Here is a 13,287-nt window from a genome sequence, read left to right as displayed (position 1 = left end):
TTTTGTACAAGCTTTGGTTCGTATAAAACCTGTCATTAAGTCAATTTCTCCTCCTTGGAGTTTGAATTTGGTTCTGGGAGCTCTTCAAGCTCCTCCGTTGGAACCTATGCATTCATTGGACATTAAATTACTTTCTTGGAAAGTTTTGTTCCTTTTGGCCATCTCTTCTGCTAGAAGAGTTTCTGAATTATCTGCTCTTTCGTGTGAGTCTCCTTTTCTGATTTTTCATCAGGATAAGGCGGTGTTGCGAACTTCTTTTGAATTTTTACCTAAAGTTGTGAATTCCAACAACATTAGTAGAGAAATTGTGGTTCCTTCATTATGTCCTAATCCTAAGAATTCTAAGGAGAAATCATTACATTCTTTGGATGTTGTTAGAGCTTTGAAATATTATGTTGAAGCTACGAAATCTTTCCGTAAGACTTCTAGTCTATTTGTTATCTTTTCCGGTTCTAGGAAAGGCCAGAAAGCTTCTGCCATTTCTTTGGCATCTTGGTTGAAATCTTTAATTCATCTTGCCTATGTTGAGTCGGGTAAAACTCCGCCTCAAAGAATTACAGCTCATTCTACTAGGTCAGTATCTACTTCCTGGGCGTTTAGGAATGAAGCTTCGGTTGACCAGATCTGCAAAGCAGCAACTTGGTCTTCTTTGCATACTTTTACTAAATTCTACCATTTTGATGTATTTTCTTCTTCTGAAGCAGTTTTTGGTAGAAAAGTTCTTCAGGCAGCGGTTTCAGTTTGAATCTTCTGCTTATGTTTTTTGTTAAACTTTATTTTGGGTGTGGATTATTTTCAGCAGGAATTGGCTGTCTTTATTTTATCCCTCCCTCTCTAGTGACTCTTGTGTGGAAAGATCCACATCTTGGGTAGTCATTATCCCATACGTCACTAGCTCATGGACTCTTGTTAATTACATGAAAGAAAACATAATTTATGTAAGAACTTACCTGATAAATTCATTTCTTTCATATTAACAAGAGTCCATGAGGCCCACCCTTTTTTGTGGTGGTTATGATTTTTTTGTATAAAGCACAATTATTCCAATTCCTTATTTTATATGCTTCGCACTTTTTCTTATCACCCCACTTCTTGGCTATTCGTTAAACTGATTTGTGGGTGTGGTGAGGGGTGTATTTATAGGCATTTTAAGGTTTGGGAAACTTTGCCCCTCCTGGTAGGAATGTATATCCCATACGTCACTAGCTCATGGACTCTTGTTAATATGAAAGAAATGAATTTATCAGGTAAGTTCTTACATAAATTATGTTTTTTTGCTCCCGGAGGAATCCACCTTCTAGATTGATATTAGATTCACCTCTATATCTCTTCTTTACCCCCACAGTACAGCGCCTTCTACTTGTCTCGCTTTTTGTTCCCCATATATATATATATATATATATATATACACACATTGTTACAAGCCTTATTGCAAACACTGCTGGCATATAGTGCTAAAATAATGTGCATACTCCTTAGCATACCTCAGTAGTAAGGAGGATTTTTCTCTTGTAAGGTGTATCCAGTCCACGGATCATCCATTACTTGTGGGATATTCTCCTTCCCAACAGGAAGCTGCAAGAGGATCACCCACAGCAGAACTGTCTATATAGCTCCTCCCCTAACTGCCACTACCAGTCATTCTCTTGCAGCTCTCGACAAGAAAGGAAGTAGCTAGAGAGATGTGGTGAATTTATTTAGTTAATCTTCAATCAAAAGTTTGTTATTTTCAAATGGTACCGGAGTTGTACTATTTTAGCCTCAGGCAGAAAGTAGAAGAAGAGTCTGCCTGTGGTTTTTGATGATCTTAGCAGGTTGTAACTAAGATCCATTGCTGTTCTCACACATAACTGAAGAGATGAGGTAACTTTAGCTGGGGGAATGGCGTGCAGGGTCTCCTGCTATGAGGTATGTGCAGTTTAAATTTTTCTAGAGAAATGAATATGCTAGAAAATTCTGTTAATACCGGATTTATTTAAGGTAAGCCTGATTACAGTGATTTAATAACGACTAGTATCATGCTTGCTTTAAAAGGTAATATTCTTATTACTTTCTCACATTACTGAAAAATAAAACGTTTGCTGGAAGTGTTTAAATGTTTTTTTATACATATTGGTGATGAAACTTTATTGGGGCCCAGTTTTTTCCACATTACTGGCTAGATTTTGCCTAGGGATAGTTTTGTTAGACCCTCTCACTGTGAATACAGGTTGGGAGGGGCCTATTTTTGCGCCTAAATGCGCATTAGATTTTGCAGCTTGAGACATCCAGTTTCCCTGAAGGAGTCCCCTGAACACTTAGGACCTCTCTAAAGGGTTTTTGTGCCTTCCAAAGTCGTTGTATGGGCAGGTAGGGCCACAGCAGAGCTGTGGCAGTTTGTTGTGACTGTTAAAAAACGTTTATTTCGTTTTTTTGATCCGGTTTTGAAACTAAGGGGTTAATCATCCATTTGCAAGTGGGTGCAATGCTCTGTTAGTCTATTATACACACTGTAAAAATTTTGTAAGATTTACTGCTTTTTATCACTGATTTTCAATTTCTGACATTTTTTGTTTCTCTTAAAGGCACAGTACCATTTTTATTTTTTGCTTGTTTACATTTATCAAAGTGTTTTCCAAGCTTGCTGGTCTCATTGCTAGTCTGTTTAAACATGTCTGACATAGAGGAAACTCCTTGTTCATTATGTTTAGAAGCCATTGTGGAACCCCCTCTTAGAATGTGTACCAAATGTACTGATTTTACTTTAAGTTATAAAGACCATATTCTGTCTTTAAAAAATTTATCACCAGAGGAAACTGACAAGGGGGAAGTTATGCCGACTAACTTGCCCCACGTGTCAGAACCTTTGACTCCCGCTCAAGGGACTCCCGCTCAAGAGGCGCCAAGTACATCTAGCGCGCCCATGGCGTTTACTTTATTAGACATGGCAGCAGTTATGGATCATACCCTTACAGCGGTATTGTCCAAACTACCTGGGTTACAAGGAAAGCGAGACAGCTCTGGGGCTAGATGAAATACAGAGCACTCTGACGCTTTAGTAGCTATGTCTGATATCCCCTCACAATATGCAGAAGCTGAGGCAGGAGAGCTTCTTTCTGTGGGTGATTTTTCTGACTCGGGGAAGATGCTTCAACCTGATTCTGATATGTCAACATTTAAGTTTAAGCTTGAACACCTCCGCGTGTTGCTCAGGGAGGTTTTAGCTACTCTGGATGACTGTGACATCATTATAGTGCCAGAGAAATTGTGTAGATTGGATAAATACTATGCAATTCCTGTTTACAATGATGTTTTTCCAATACCTAAGAGGTTTTCATAAATTATTACTAAGGAATGGGATAGACCAGGTGTACCGTTCTCTCCCCCTCCTATTTTTAAGAAAATGTTTCCCATAGATGCCGCTACACGGGACTTATGGCAAACGGTCCCTAAGGTGGAGGGAGCAGTTTCTACCCTAGCTAAGCGTACAACTATCCCCGTCGAGGACAGTTGTGCTTTCCTAGATACAATGGATAAAAAGTTAGAGGGTTACCTTAAGAAAATGTTTATTCAACAGGGTTTTATTCTCCAGCCTCTTGCATGCATTGCCCCGGTCACTGCTGCTGCGGCATTCTGGTTTGAGTCTCTGGAAGAGGCCTTACAGGTAGAAACCCCATTGGATGATATACTTGACAAGCTTAAAGCGCTTAAGCTAGCCAATTCATTTGTTTCTGACGCCGTTGTTCATTTAACTAAACTAACGGCTAAGAACTCAGGTTTTGCTATTCAGGCGCGTAGGGCGCTATGGCTTAAATCCTGGTCAGCTGACGTTACTTCAAAGTCTAAGCTTCTCAATATTCCCTTCAAGGGGCAGACCCTATTCGGGCCTGGACTGAAGGAGATCATTTCTGATATTACTGGAGGAAAAGGTCATGCCCTTCCTCAGGATAGGTCTAACAAATTAAGGACCAAACAAACTAATTTTCATGCCTTTCGAAACTTTAAGACGAGCGCGGCATCAACTTCCTGTAATACAAAACAAGAGAGAAATTTTGCCCAGTCCAAGCCGGTCTGGAGACCTAACCAGGCTTGGAACAAAGGTAAACAGTTCAAGAAGTTTGCTGCTGCCTCTAAGACAGCATGAAAGATCGGCCCCCGATCCGGTAACGGATCTAGTAGGGGGCAGACTTTCTCTCTTCGCCCAGGCTTGGGCAAGAGATATCCAGGATCCCTGGGCGTTGGAAATTGTGTCCCAGGGATATCTTCTGGACTTCAAAGCTTCTTCCCCAAAAGGAAGATTTCACCTTTCACAATTATCTGCAGACCAGATAAAGAGAGAGGCATTCTTACATTGTGTTCAAGACCTCCTAGTTATGGGAGTGATCCACCCAGTTCCAAAGGAGGAACAGGGGCAAGGCTTCTATTCAAATCTATTTGTGGTTCCCAAGAAAAAGGGAACCTTCAGACCAATCTTAGATCTCAAGATCCTAAACAAATTTCTCAGGGTCCCATCTTTCAAGATGGAGACTATTCGAACCATCCTACCTATGATCCAGGAGGGTCAATACATGACTACCGTGGACTTAAAGGATGCTTATCTTCACATTCCGATACACAAAGATCATCATCGGTTTCTCAGGTTCGCCTTCCTAGACAGACATTACCAGTTTGTGGCTCTTCCCTTTGGGTTAGCTACAGCTCCAAGAATCTTTACGAAGGTTCTGGGGTCACTTCTGGCGGTCCTAAGGCCTTGGGGCATAGCAGTAGCCCCTTACTTAGACGACATTCTGATACAGGTGTCGAATTTCCAGATTGCCAAGTCCCATACGGACATTGTTCTGGCATTCCTGAGATCTCATGGGTGGAAAGTGAACCAAAAGAAGAGTTCTCTATCCCCTCTCACAAGAGTTTCCTTCCTGGGAACTCTGATAGAGTCTGTAGAAATGAAGATTTACCTGACAGAGGCCAGGTTGTCAAAACTTCTAAATTCCTGCCGTGTTCTTTATTCTACTTCTCGCCCTTCGGTGGCTCAGTGTATGCAAGTAATCGGCTTAATGGTAGCGGCAATGGACATAGTTCCGTTTGCCCGCCTACATCTCAGACCGCTGCAACTCTGCATGCTCAGTCAGTGGAATGGGGATTACACAGATTTGTCCCCTCTACTAAATCTGGATCAAGAGACCAGGGATTCTCTTCTCTGGTGGCTATCTCGGGTCCATCTGTCCAAAGGTATGACCTTCCGCAGGCCAGATTGGACAATAGTAACAACAGATGCCAGCCTTCTGGGCTGGGGGGCAGTCTGGAACTCTCTGAAGGCTCAGAAGTCGTGGACTCAGGAGGAGGCTTTCCTTCCGATAAACATTCTGGAACTAAGAGCGATATTCAATGCTCTTCAGGCTTGGCCTCAGCTATCGGCAGTGAGGTTCATCAGATTTCAGTCGGACAACATCACGACTGTAGCTTACATCAACCATCAAGGGGGAACAAGGAGTTCCCTAGCGATGTTGGAGGTTTCAAAGATAATTCGTTGGGCAGAGATTCACTCATGCCACCTATCAGCTATCCATATCCCAGGAGTAGAGAACTGGGAGGCGGATTTTCTAAGTCGACAGACTTTTCATCCGGGGGAGTGGGAGCTCCATCCGGAGGTGTTTGCACAGTTGATTCAACGTTGGGGCAAACCAGAACTGGATCTCATGGCGTCTCGCCAGAACGCCAAGCTTCCTTGTTACGGATCCAGGTCCAGGGATCCCAAGGCAGTGCTGATAGATGCTCTAGCAGCGCCTTGGTCCTTCAACCTGGCTTATGTGTTTCCACCGTTTCCTCTGCTCCCTTGTCTGATTGCCAAGGTCAAGCAGGAGAGAGCATCAGTGATTTTGATAGCACCTGCGTGGCCACGCAGGACTTGGTATGCAGATCTGGTGGACATGTCATCCTTTCCACCATGGACTCTGCCTCTGAGACAGGACCTTCTACTTCAGGGTCCTTTCAACCATTCAAATCCAATTTCTCTGCGGCTGACTGCTTGGAGATTGAACGCTTGATTTTATCAAAGCGTGGTTTCTCCGAGTCGGTCATTGATACCTTAATACAGGCGCGAAAGCCTGTCACCAGGAAAATCTATCACAAGATATGGTGTAAATATCTTCATTGGTGTGAATCCAAGGGTTACTCATGGAGTAAGGTCAGGATTCCTAGGATATTATCTTTTCTCCAAGATGGATTGGAGAAGGGTTTGTCAGCAAGTTCCTTAAAGGGACAGATTGCTCTGTCTATTCTTTTGCACAAACGTCTGGCTGAGGTTCCAGACGTGCAGGCGTTTTGTCAGGCTTTAGTCAGAATCAAGCCTGTGTTTAAACCTGTTGCTCCGCCTTGGAGTTTAAATTTAGTTCTTAAGATTCTTCAAGGGGGTTCTGTTTGAACCTTTGCATTCCATAGATATTAGGCTCTTATCTTGGAAAGTTTTGTTTTTAGTAGCTATCTCCTCGGCTCGAAGAGTTTCGGAGTTATCTGCTTTACAATGTGATTCCCCTTATCTCATTTTTCATTCAGATAAGGTAGTGTTGCGTACCAAACCTGTTTTTTTACCTAAGGTGGTATCTAATAAAAATATCAATCAGGAGATTGTTGTACCGTCACTGTGTCCTAATCCTTCTTCAAAGAAGGAACGTCTTTTACACAATCTTGACGTGGTTCGTGCTTTAAAGTTTTATTTACAAGCTACTAAAGATTTTCGTCAAACATCTGCATTGTTTGTTGTCTACTCTGGATAGAGGAGAAGCCAAAAGGCTTCGGCAACTTCTCTTTCTTTTTGGCTAAGGAGTATAATACGCTTAGCTTATGAGACTGCTGGCCAGCAGCCTCCTGAAAGGATTACAGCTCATTCTACTAGAGCGGTAGCTTCCACATGGGCTTTTAAGAATGAGGCTTCTGTTGAACAGATTTGTAAGGCGGCGACTTGGTCTTCGCTTCATACTTTTTCAAAATTCTACAAATTTGATACTTTTGCTTCTTCGGAGGCTATTTTTGGGAGAAAGGTCTTGCAGGCAGTGGTGCCTTCCATTTAAGCACCTGCCTTGTCCCTCCCTTCATCCGTGTCCTATAGCTTTGGTATTGGTATCCCACAAGTAATGGATGATCCGTGGACTGGATACACCTTACAAGAGAAAACAAATTTTGTGCTTACCTGATAAATTTCTTTCTCTTGTGGTGTATCCAGTCCACGGCCCGCCCTGTCATTTTAAGGCAGGTGTGTTTAATTTTTAAACTACAGTCACCACTGCACCCTATAGTTTCTCCTTTCTCTTGCTTGTCTTCGGTCGAATGACTGGAGGTGGCAGTTAGGGGAGGAGCTATATAGACTGCTGTGGGTGATCCTCTTGCAGCTTCCTGTTGGGAAGGAGAATATCCCACAAGTAATGGATGATCCGTGGACTGGATACACCACAAGAGAAAGAAATTTATCAGGTAAGCATAAATTTAGTTTTTTCTTCAGTCTGTATGCTCTATCTGAATCATGGAAGTTTAATTTTGACTTAAAGTGATGGTAAATAAAGGACGTTTGTGATCTATCAGTTGAAACTACAGTATAATGTAACTAAAACTGCTATATATATGTGTGTGTATATATAATTGTACTTCCTTGTTCTGTCACCAGGACCTGTTGAATGGTTTTTTTCATATTGCATTGTTTATAAGGCACATTTGACTGCATGCTTGAATTAAATTTAGTGTAAGAAGATACGGAGCGCAACTATGTGGTTGGAAACAATATGCAAAGGAAGTTCTAACTTCATATCCCTAAGAGTTCTGAGGTTTAGGTTTATATATAGAATGTTATAAGGTTCTACATTTATTTTTGATATGTAAATATATATGGTTATGTTAGCAGATTTTGGTTAATTACAAATACATGTTTGGTGTTAAGGTGAGGTCCTTTCTCTTCCCAGACCACCCAAGTCACCTGATGACCTAGAGGAAGAGGAAAACGAGGAGACAGATGAACTTTCGCTGGTTGATCACAATGAGATAATGGCCAAGCTGACACTTAAGCAAGAGGTAAAGTAGACTGCTGATACCAGGCTAATATTGGAGGGAACACTGCCCCAGCCAACACTGAATCTCTCTGTCCTTACTTCCACAGGGGGATGATGGCCCTGACGTAAGAGGGGGCTCTGGGGACATCTTGTTGGTCCATGCCACAGAGACAGATCGGAAAGGCAAGTGTCTGAAGTGACTGGGGGTGTGAGCTGCCATGTAACTATTACACATAACGCACACATATTGGGGGGGGCATAAATACGTTATAGGAAGAGCAAGTGTCTGAAGTGACTGGGGGTGTCACACACTTAAGGGGGGGGGCATAAATACATTATAGGAAGAGCACGTGTCTAAAGTGACTGGGGGTATCACACACTTATAAGAGGGGGCATAAATACATTATAGGAAGAGCACGTGTCTGAAGTGACTGGGGGTGTCACACACATATAAGGGGGGGCATAAATACATTATAGGAAGAGCACGTGTCTGAAGTGACTGGGGGTGTCACACACTTAAGGGGGGGGGCATAAATACATTATAGGAAGAGCACGTGTCTAAAGTGACTGGGGGTATCACACACTTATTAGAGGGGGCATAAATACATTATAGGAAGAGCACGTGTCTGAAGTGACTGGGGGTGTCACACACATATAAGGGGGGGCATAAATACATTATAGGAAGAGCACGTGTCTGAAGTGACTGGGGGTGTCACACACACATAAGGGGGGGCATAAATACATTATAGGAAGAGCACGTGTCTGAAGTGACTGGGGGTGTGAGCTGCCATGTAACTATTACACATAACGCACACATATTGGGGGGCATAAATACATTATAGGAAGTTAAATGTGTCTAAGATTGTATTTTTATGTAAGAGGTTTTGCCTTCATGGTATTTTCCAGCTCTCTCATTCTTTATCTCAATCTCTTGCTCTATTTTTCACTCCCTTACTCTCTTGCTCTAGCAAAACATAGATAGAAATTATCTTCCACCTTATTTTCTTTTCTACCAATTTCCCCATTATAGAATATGGAAATGTCTATGTTCTGTACATTTCCATCCACCTTCTGTCTTCTCTTTACTGGACTTTGTTTATATCAGCATTTAAGTCCTATGAAGGAAATGGCCTAATCGGATTACATTCATAGAGCTGTATTATTATTTGGACTCAGTGTGTGGGGTCTGATATGGGATGTGTGTATGCTCATTTGCAGACGTTGTGTGAGTACATGTTCTTAGTACCTCTGTATATTTCTCTTATGCTATATATTCTTCTGCAGATCTGGTTTTGTATTGTGAAGCTTTCTTGACTACCTACAGAACCTTTATTTCTCCAGAAGAGCTGATCCAGAAGCTCCAGTACAGATATCCTTTGTAATACCTGCTGTGCATCGCCTTTATATCAGGAAGTCTTGCACCCAGAGGTTTGGGGAGTCTGGGTGATCAGGCTGACTTGCAGAATTGGCATGGTTAGAAGTAAAATTGGATTCTAGACTTTGGGATGTTGGGTGTGTTTAGCATTTTACAGTTGGACAACATATACTTTTGGTTTCCCTCCCCATGCTGAATGTCTGTAAATATATGCAGATTTTATAGAGCTAACAACGTACATGCATCACTGTTTGTTCTTTAACCTTTCACCAACATATGAGCGGTTCTGTCACTTCCAGGACACCTTTAAGCAGCGTGTGAGCAAGAATACCTTCTTTGTGCTGGTGAGAGTGGTGGATGAATTATGGTAAGCGTCAAGGTCTGGCTCCTTCACACAATATACAAGTACACACTACATCTGATCCTAAAAAAGGCATTTGTCATTGCTAAATAGCTGCTAGACCTAAAGTCACATACAGTATAGTCAGTTATATATAACTGGTAAAATCCTAAAACTGCACTTATTAATGATTTAGGAAAACCATCTCCCAGCTTTGCTATGAGATATGAGCCGCTTTTGTTTTCTGTTATCAAGGCCTACTGAGAACCAATTAGCTGATTCCTAAAAGAGATTTTCATTTTACGTGAAATTAACCCCAGGGGGTATAAATATAGATAGAAAAGTAAAATACAAGCGACTATCTCCAGGATCAGATTATCTAAAGAGTAACACTATGGGAGAGAGCTAGTAACACACATCTATGGTAGCCTGTGTTATAATGCAATTTCCTGAATTAGATCTGGCTGCTCCAGACGCAAAGCGTGTCTAAGTTTCTAGTTTAATCCTATCCTACAGCGATACCCGTTTGTATTCACCTTGCCACTCTTCTCTTCCTCTTCAGTTTAGTGGAACTGACAGATGAGATCTTGAAGTTGCTAATGGAGCTGGTGTTTCGACTGGTGTGTAAAGGGGATCTCAGCCTGGCACGAGTCCTGCGCAAAAACATCCTAGAAAAGGTGGAAAACAAGAGGATGCTCAGCCATGCCAATTCTGCCATGAAACCTCTTGCAGCAAGGGGAGTGGCAGCCAGGTAAGGATCCCTTCTAGACGGGCATGTCAGTACCACTGCTGTTTTTTGGCTGACTCACACCTTACAGTGAAACATACAGAGCACTTAGATTTATACACACTTTACCCGTGTTCAGTGTTCCCTCTAAGGACAGTTTTGTGTGCAGCCCAGCAGTGAAACAGTTAACAAGAGAACCATACCTTTCCACCTGCATTGTGCAATGTTTGCTAATTGCAGGGTGTGGTTACCTAATTAACTGTTTCACTGCTGGGCCGCACACAAAACTGGCCTTAGAGGGAACACTGCCCGTGTTTATGACAATGTCTTCTCCAGCCCGACATTTATTTCATACCTTCCAGTAAAGAATGTGACTCACATAGGTGCAGGTAGCAGACATCCTGGAAATATAAATTACTTTTATCAAAAAAGAAAATAAATGTGATGCTGTTTATAATATTCCTTTGTATTCTATTTGTGGTAGAGCTCAGTCTAGCAGTATCAGGCAGATCTCAATTGTAGAGTGCACTGAAGTCTGATATGAACCTGCCCTGGTCCCACAAGGTGTAAAACCAGGTTGGGCATATCAGAAGGGATAATACTGAGGTTGGATGTTATTGCTTTTACACAGATTGAGAACAAGAATCGGCTACAATGTTTACATTCCCCTTTAAAGGGCTTAGTAAAACTGAGCCAGTGAGTATTTTACATAAGGAAAATTCAAGAACAAGGGATCTGAAGCTGAAGGGTAGTTTATTCAGGAGTAATTTGCTGAATCTTCTTTACAGAAGAGGTGGTAATGACAAACACTGTGAGCGCCTTCAAGAATGCCTGGGATAAGCATAAGGCTATCCTAAGTATTAGATACGTTTATACTTTTAGGTAATATTGGGCAGACTTGCTGGGCCTATGGCTCTTATCTGCATTCAATTATCTATGTTTCTCCTTTTGATACTCATTTATAGAGCTCCTGTTAGGAGGCATAATGTATATTTAAAGTCCATTATTGTCCAAAAATTTTTAAACACCTTTACAATTTACTTCCATTAACAAAATGTGCACAGTCTTTTTATATTTACACTTTTTGAGCCACCAGCTCCTACTGAGCATGTGCAAGAATTCACAGCATATACGTATATGATTTTGTGATTGGCTGATGGCTGTCACATGATTCAGGGGGAGTGGAAATAGACATAACTGAAATTTGTCAGAAAATAATCTACTACTCATTTGAAATTCAGACTAAGTGCTATTGCATTGTCTTTTTATAATGCATGTGTTAATTATGCAAATCTATTATATTTACTGGTCCTTTAAGAATTGGGAAAACATTTGCTAGAAGTTGGATTTTTTTTTATCCATCCAGTTGTTTTCTTTTCAAGCTAGAGGTGAAATTCTTAAAGAGGAAAATGTATCAAGCTGCCTTTGTATAAACTTTGTGATGCAGGCTTGCTTGAGTAAGTTTGCAACTACAAATTTAAGAAGCAGTTCTTATTCTCTTTGCTACCTCAGAGGCGGTGGTAAATTACTCCAAATGAACAAATTGAGTGAGTTCCGGTTGATTGACAGACTCTGCACTCACACGATTGGTTGATCAAGAGCAGGAGACAGGATTGGACAACACAGCTTTTGTGTAATCCTAAATTTCACCAAACAATACAGCATCACAAATGCAGATTGCAAGCTTACAGATTCTTGTACGCCTCCAACTTGATACATTTTCCTGAGAATATTCTTTTTTTCAGGTTATAAAATGTTTGTATACTATAAGCTTATCTAGTTTTCTATGAAAAAACATTATTAGCCTCCTCTAACCTTTATCAGCCTTTTTCCAGAATATTAGTAATGTTATAAGCAATGAAAACGATGATTTTAGAAATGCTGGGGGTATAAATATTTCTTCAAGATCTGAACATATAAGTTACAATCTCCTTGTACCAACCCATGCCATGGCTGTTCCATAGGAAATGGTAACTGCTGTACAGTTATGGTTTAGATGTGGCAACTGCAGAACTAAATATATGATCGTATAAAGGCACAACTGTAAATTAGTACCAAGTTCACTTATGTTCATGGACAATTGGATTCCGAGTAAGGAGTTGATATGCAGATTTTTTTTTAAACTTACATTAAAGGGACACTGAACCCAAAATTTTTCTTTTGTGATTCGGATATAGCAGCAATTTTAAGCAACTTTCTAATTCACTCCTATTATCAATTTTTCTTTGTTCTCTTGCTATCTTTATTTGAAAAAGAAGGCATCTAAGCTAAGAAGCCAGCCAATTGTTGGTTCAGACCCTGGACAGCACCTAAACTTACATTCTTGCTTTTCAAATAAAGATACCAAGAGAATGAAGAAAATTTTATCATAGAAGTAAATTAGAAAGTTGCTTAAAATTGCATGCTCTATCTGAATCACAAAAGAAAAAATTGTGTTCAGTGTCCCTTTAATGGAAATGTGACTTTATATGAGAGAAATCATTTTTCATACAAATGAGTCTTCATGGGTTTCTTTAAACAACAGTTGCCTCTATGTTTTTTGCCAACTTGCACTGCAAACTCAAGTAAAGCTTCAATAAATAAAATAAGGCAGGCAGAGAAACTAATAGACAGAATTATATTATATATTGTAATGTATATGGGGCTAATAATATGGATGAGTCCTTCTGGGGACATCTCAAAAACAAACTGTTACAACATGCTAACTCCAACCTAATTGTCGCTGGTGATTTTAATATGGCGTTTAATAGCATTGATAGATCTCGGAATATGGGCGTTCGTAGGCTAAGGTTAAGCAAAAAACTCAGAGACTCCGAAAAAAAATGTGTAG

At 40.8% G+C, this 13,287-nt stretch overlaps 1 protein-coding gene across 6 annotated transcripts in view; it reads left to right on the top strand.

Annotated features, from left to right (window-relative positions):
- Positions 1-13,287, top strand: part of RAPGEF1 (Rap guanine nucleotide exchange factor 1) — a 270,865-nt gene that overhangs the window by 221,188 nt on the left and 36,390 nt on the right. For all 6 annotated transcript variants that reach the window (XM_053695533.1, XM_053695530.1, XM_053695528.1 and 3 more), the window contains 5 exons: positions 7,929-8,037; positions 8,123-8,198; positions 9,300-9,388; positions 9,669-9,757; positions 10,293-10,481. In XM_053695533.1, the coding sequence (XP_053551508.1) occupies positions 7,929-8,037; positions 8,123-8,198; positions 9,300-9,388; positions 9,669-9,757; positions 10,293-10,481 (552 nt within the window). The remainder of the gene's footprint in view (positions 1-7,928; positions 8,038-8,122; positions 8,199-9,299; positions 9,389-9,668; positions 9,758-10,292; positions 10,482-13,287) is intronic.

This window comes from Bombina bombina, chromosome 12 (genome assembly GCF_027579735.1).
Source record: "Bombina bombina isolate aBomBom1 chromosome 12, aBomBom1.pri, whole genome shotgun sequence".
In the NCBI taxonomy this organism is placed as follows: Eukaryota; Metazoa; Chordata; class Amphibia; order Anura; family Bombinatoridae; genus Bombina; species Bombina bombina.
Note: the sequence above shows the minus strand (reverse complement) of the source record. Positions and strands in the feature narration are given on the sequence as shown.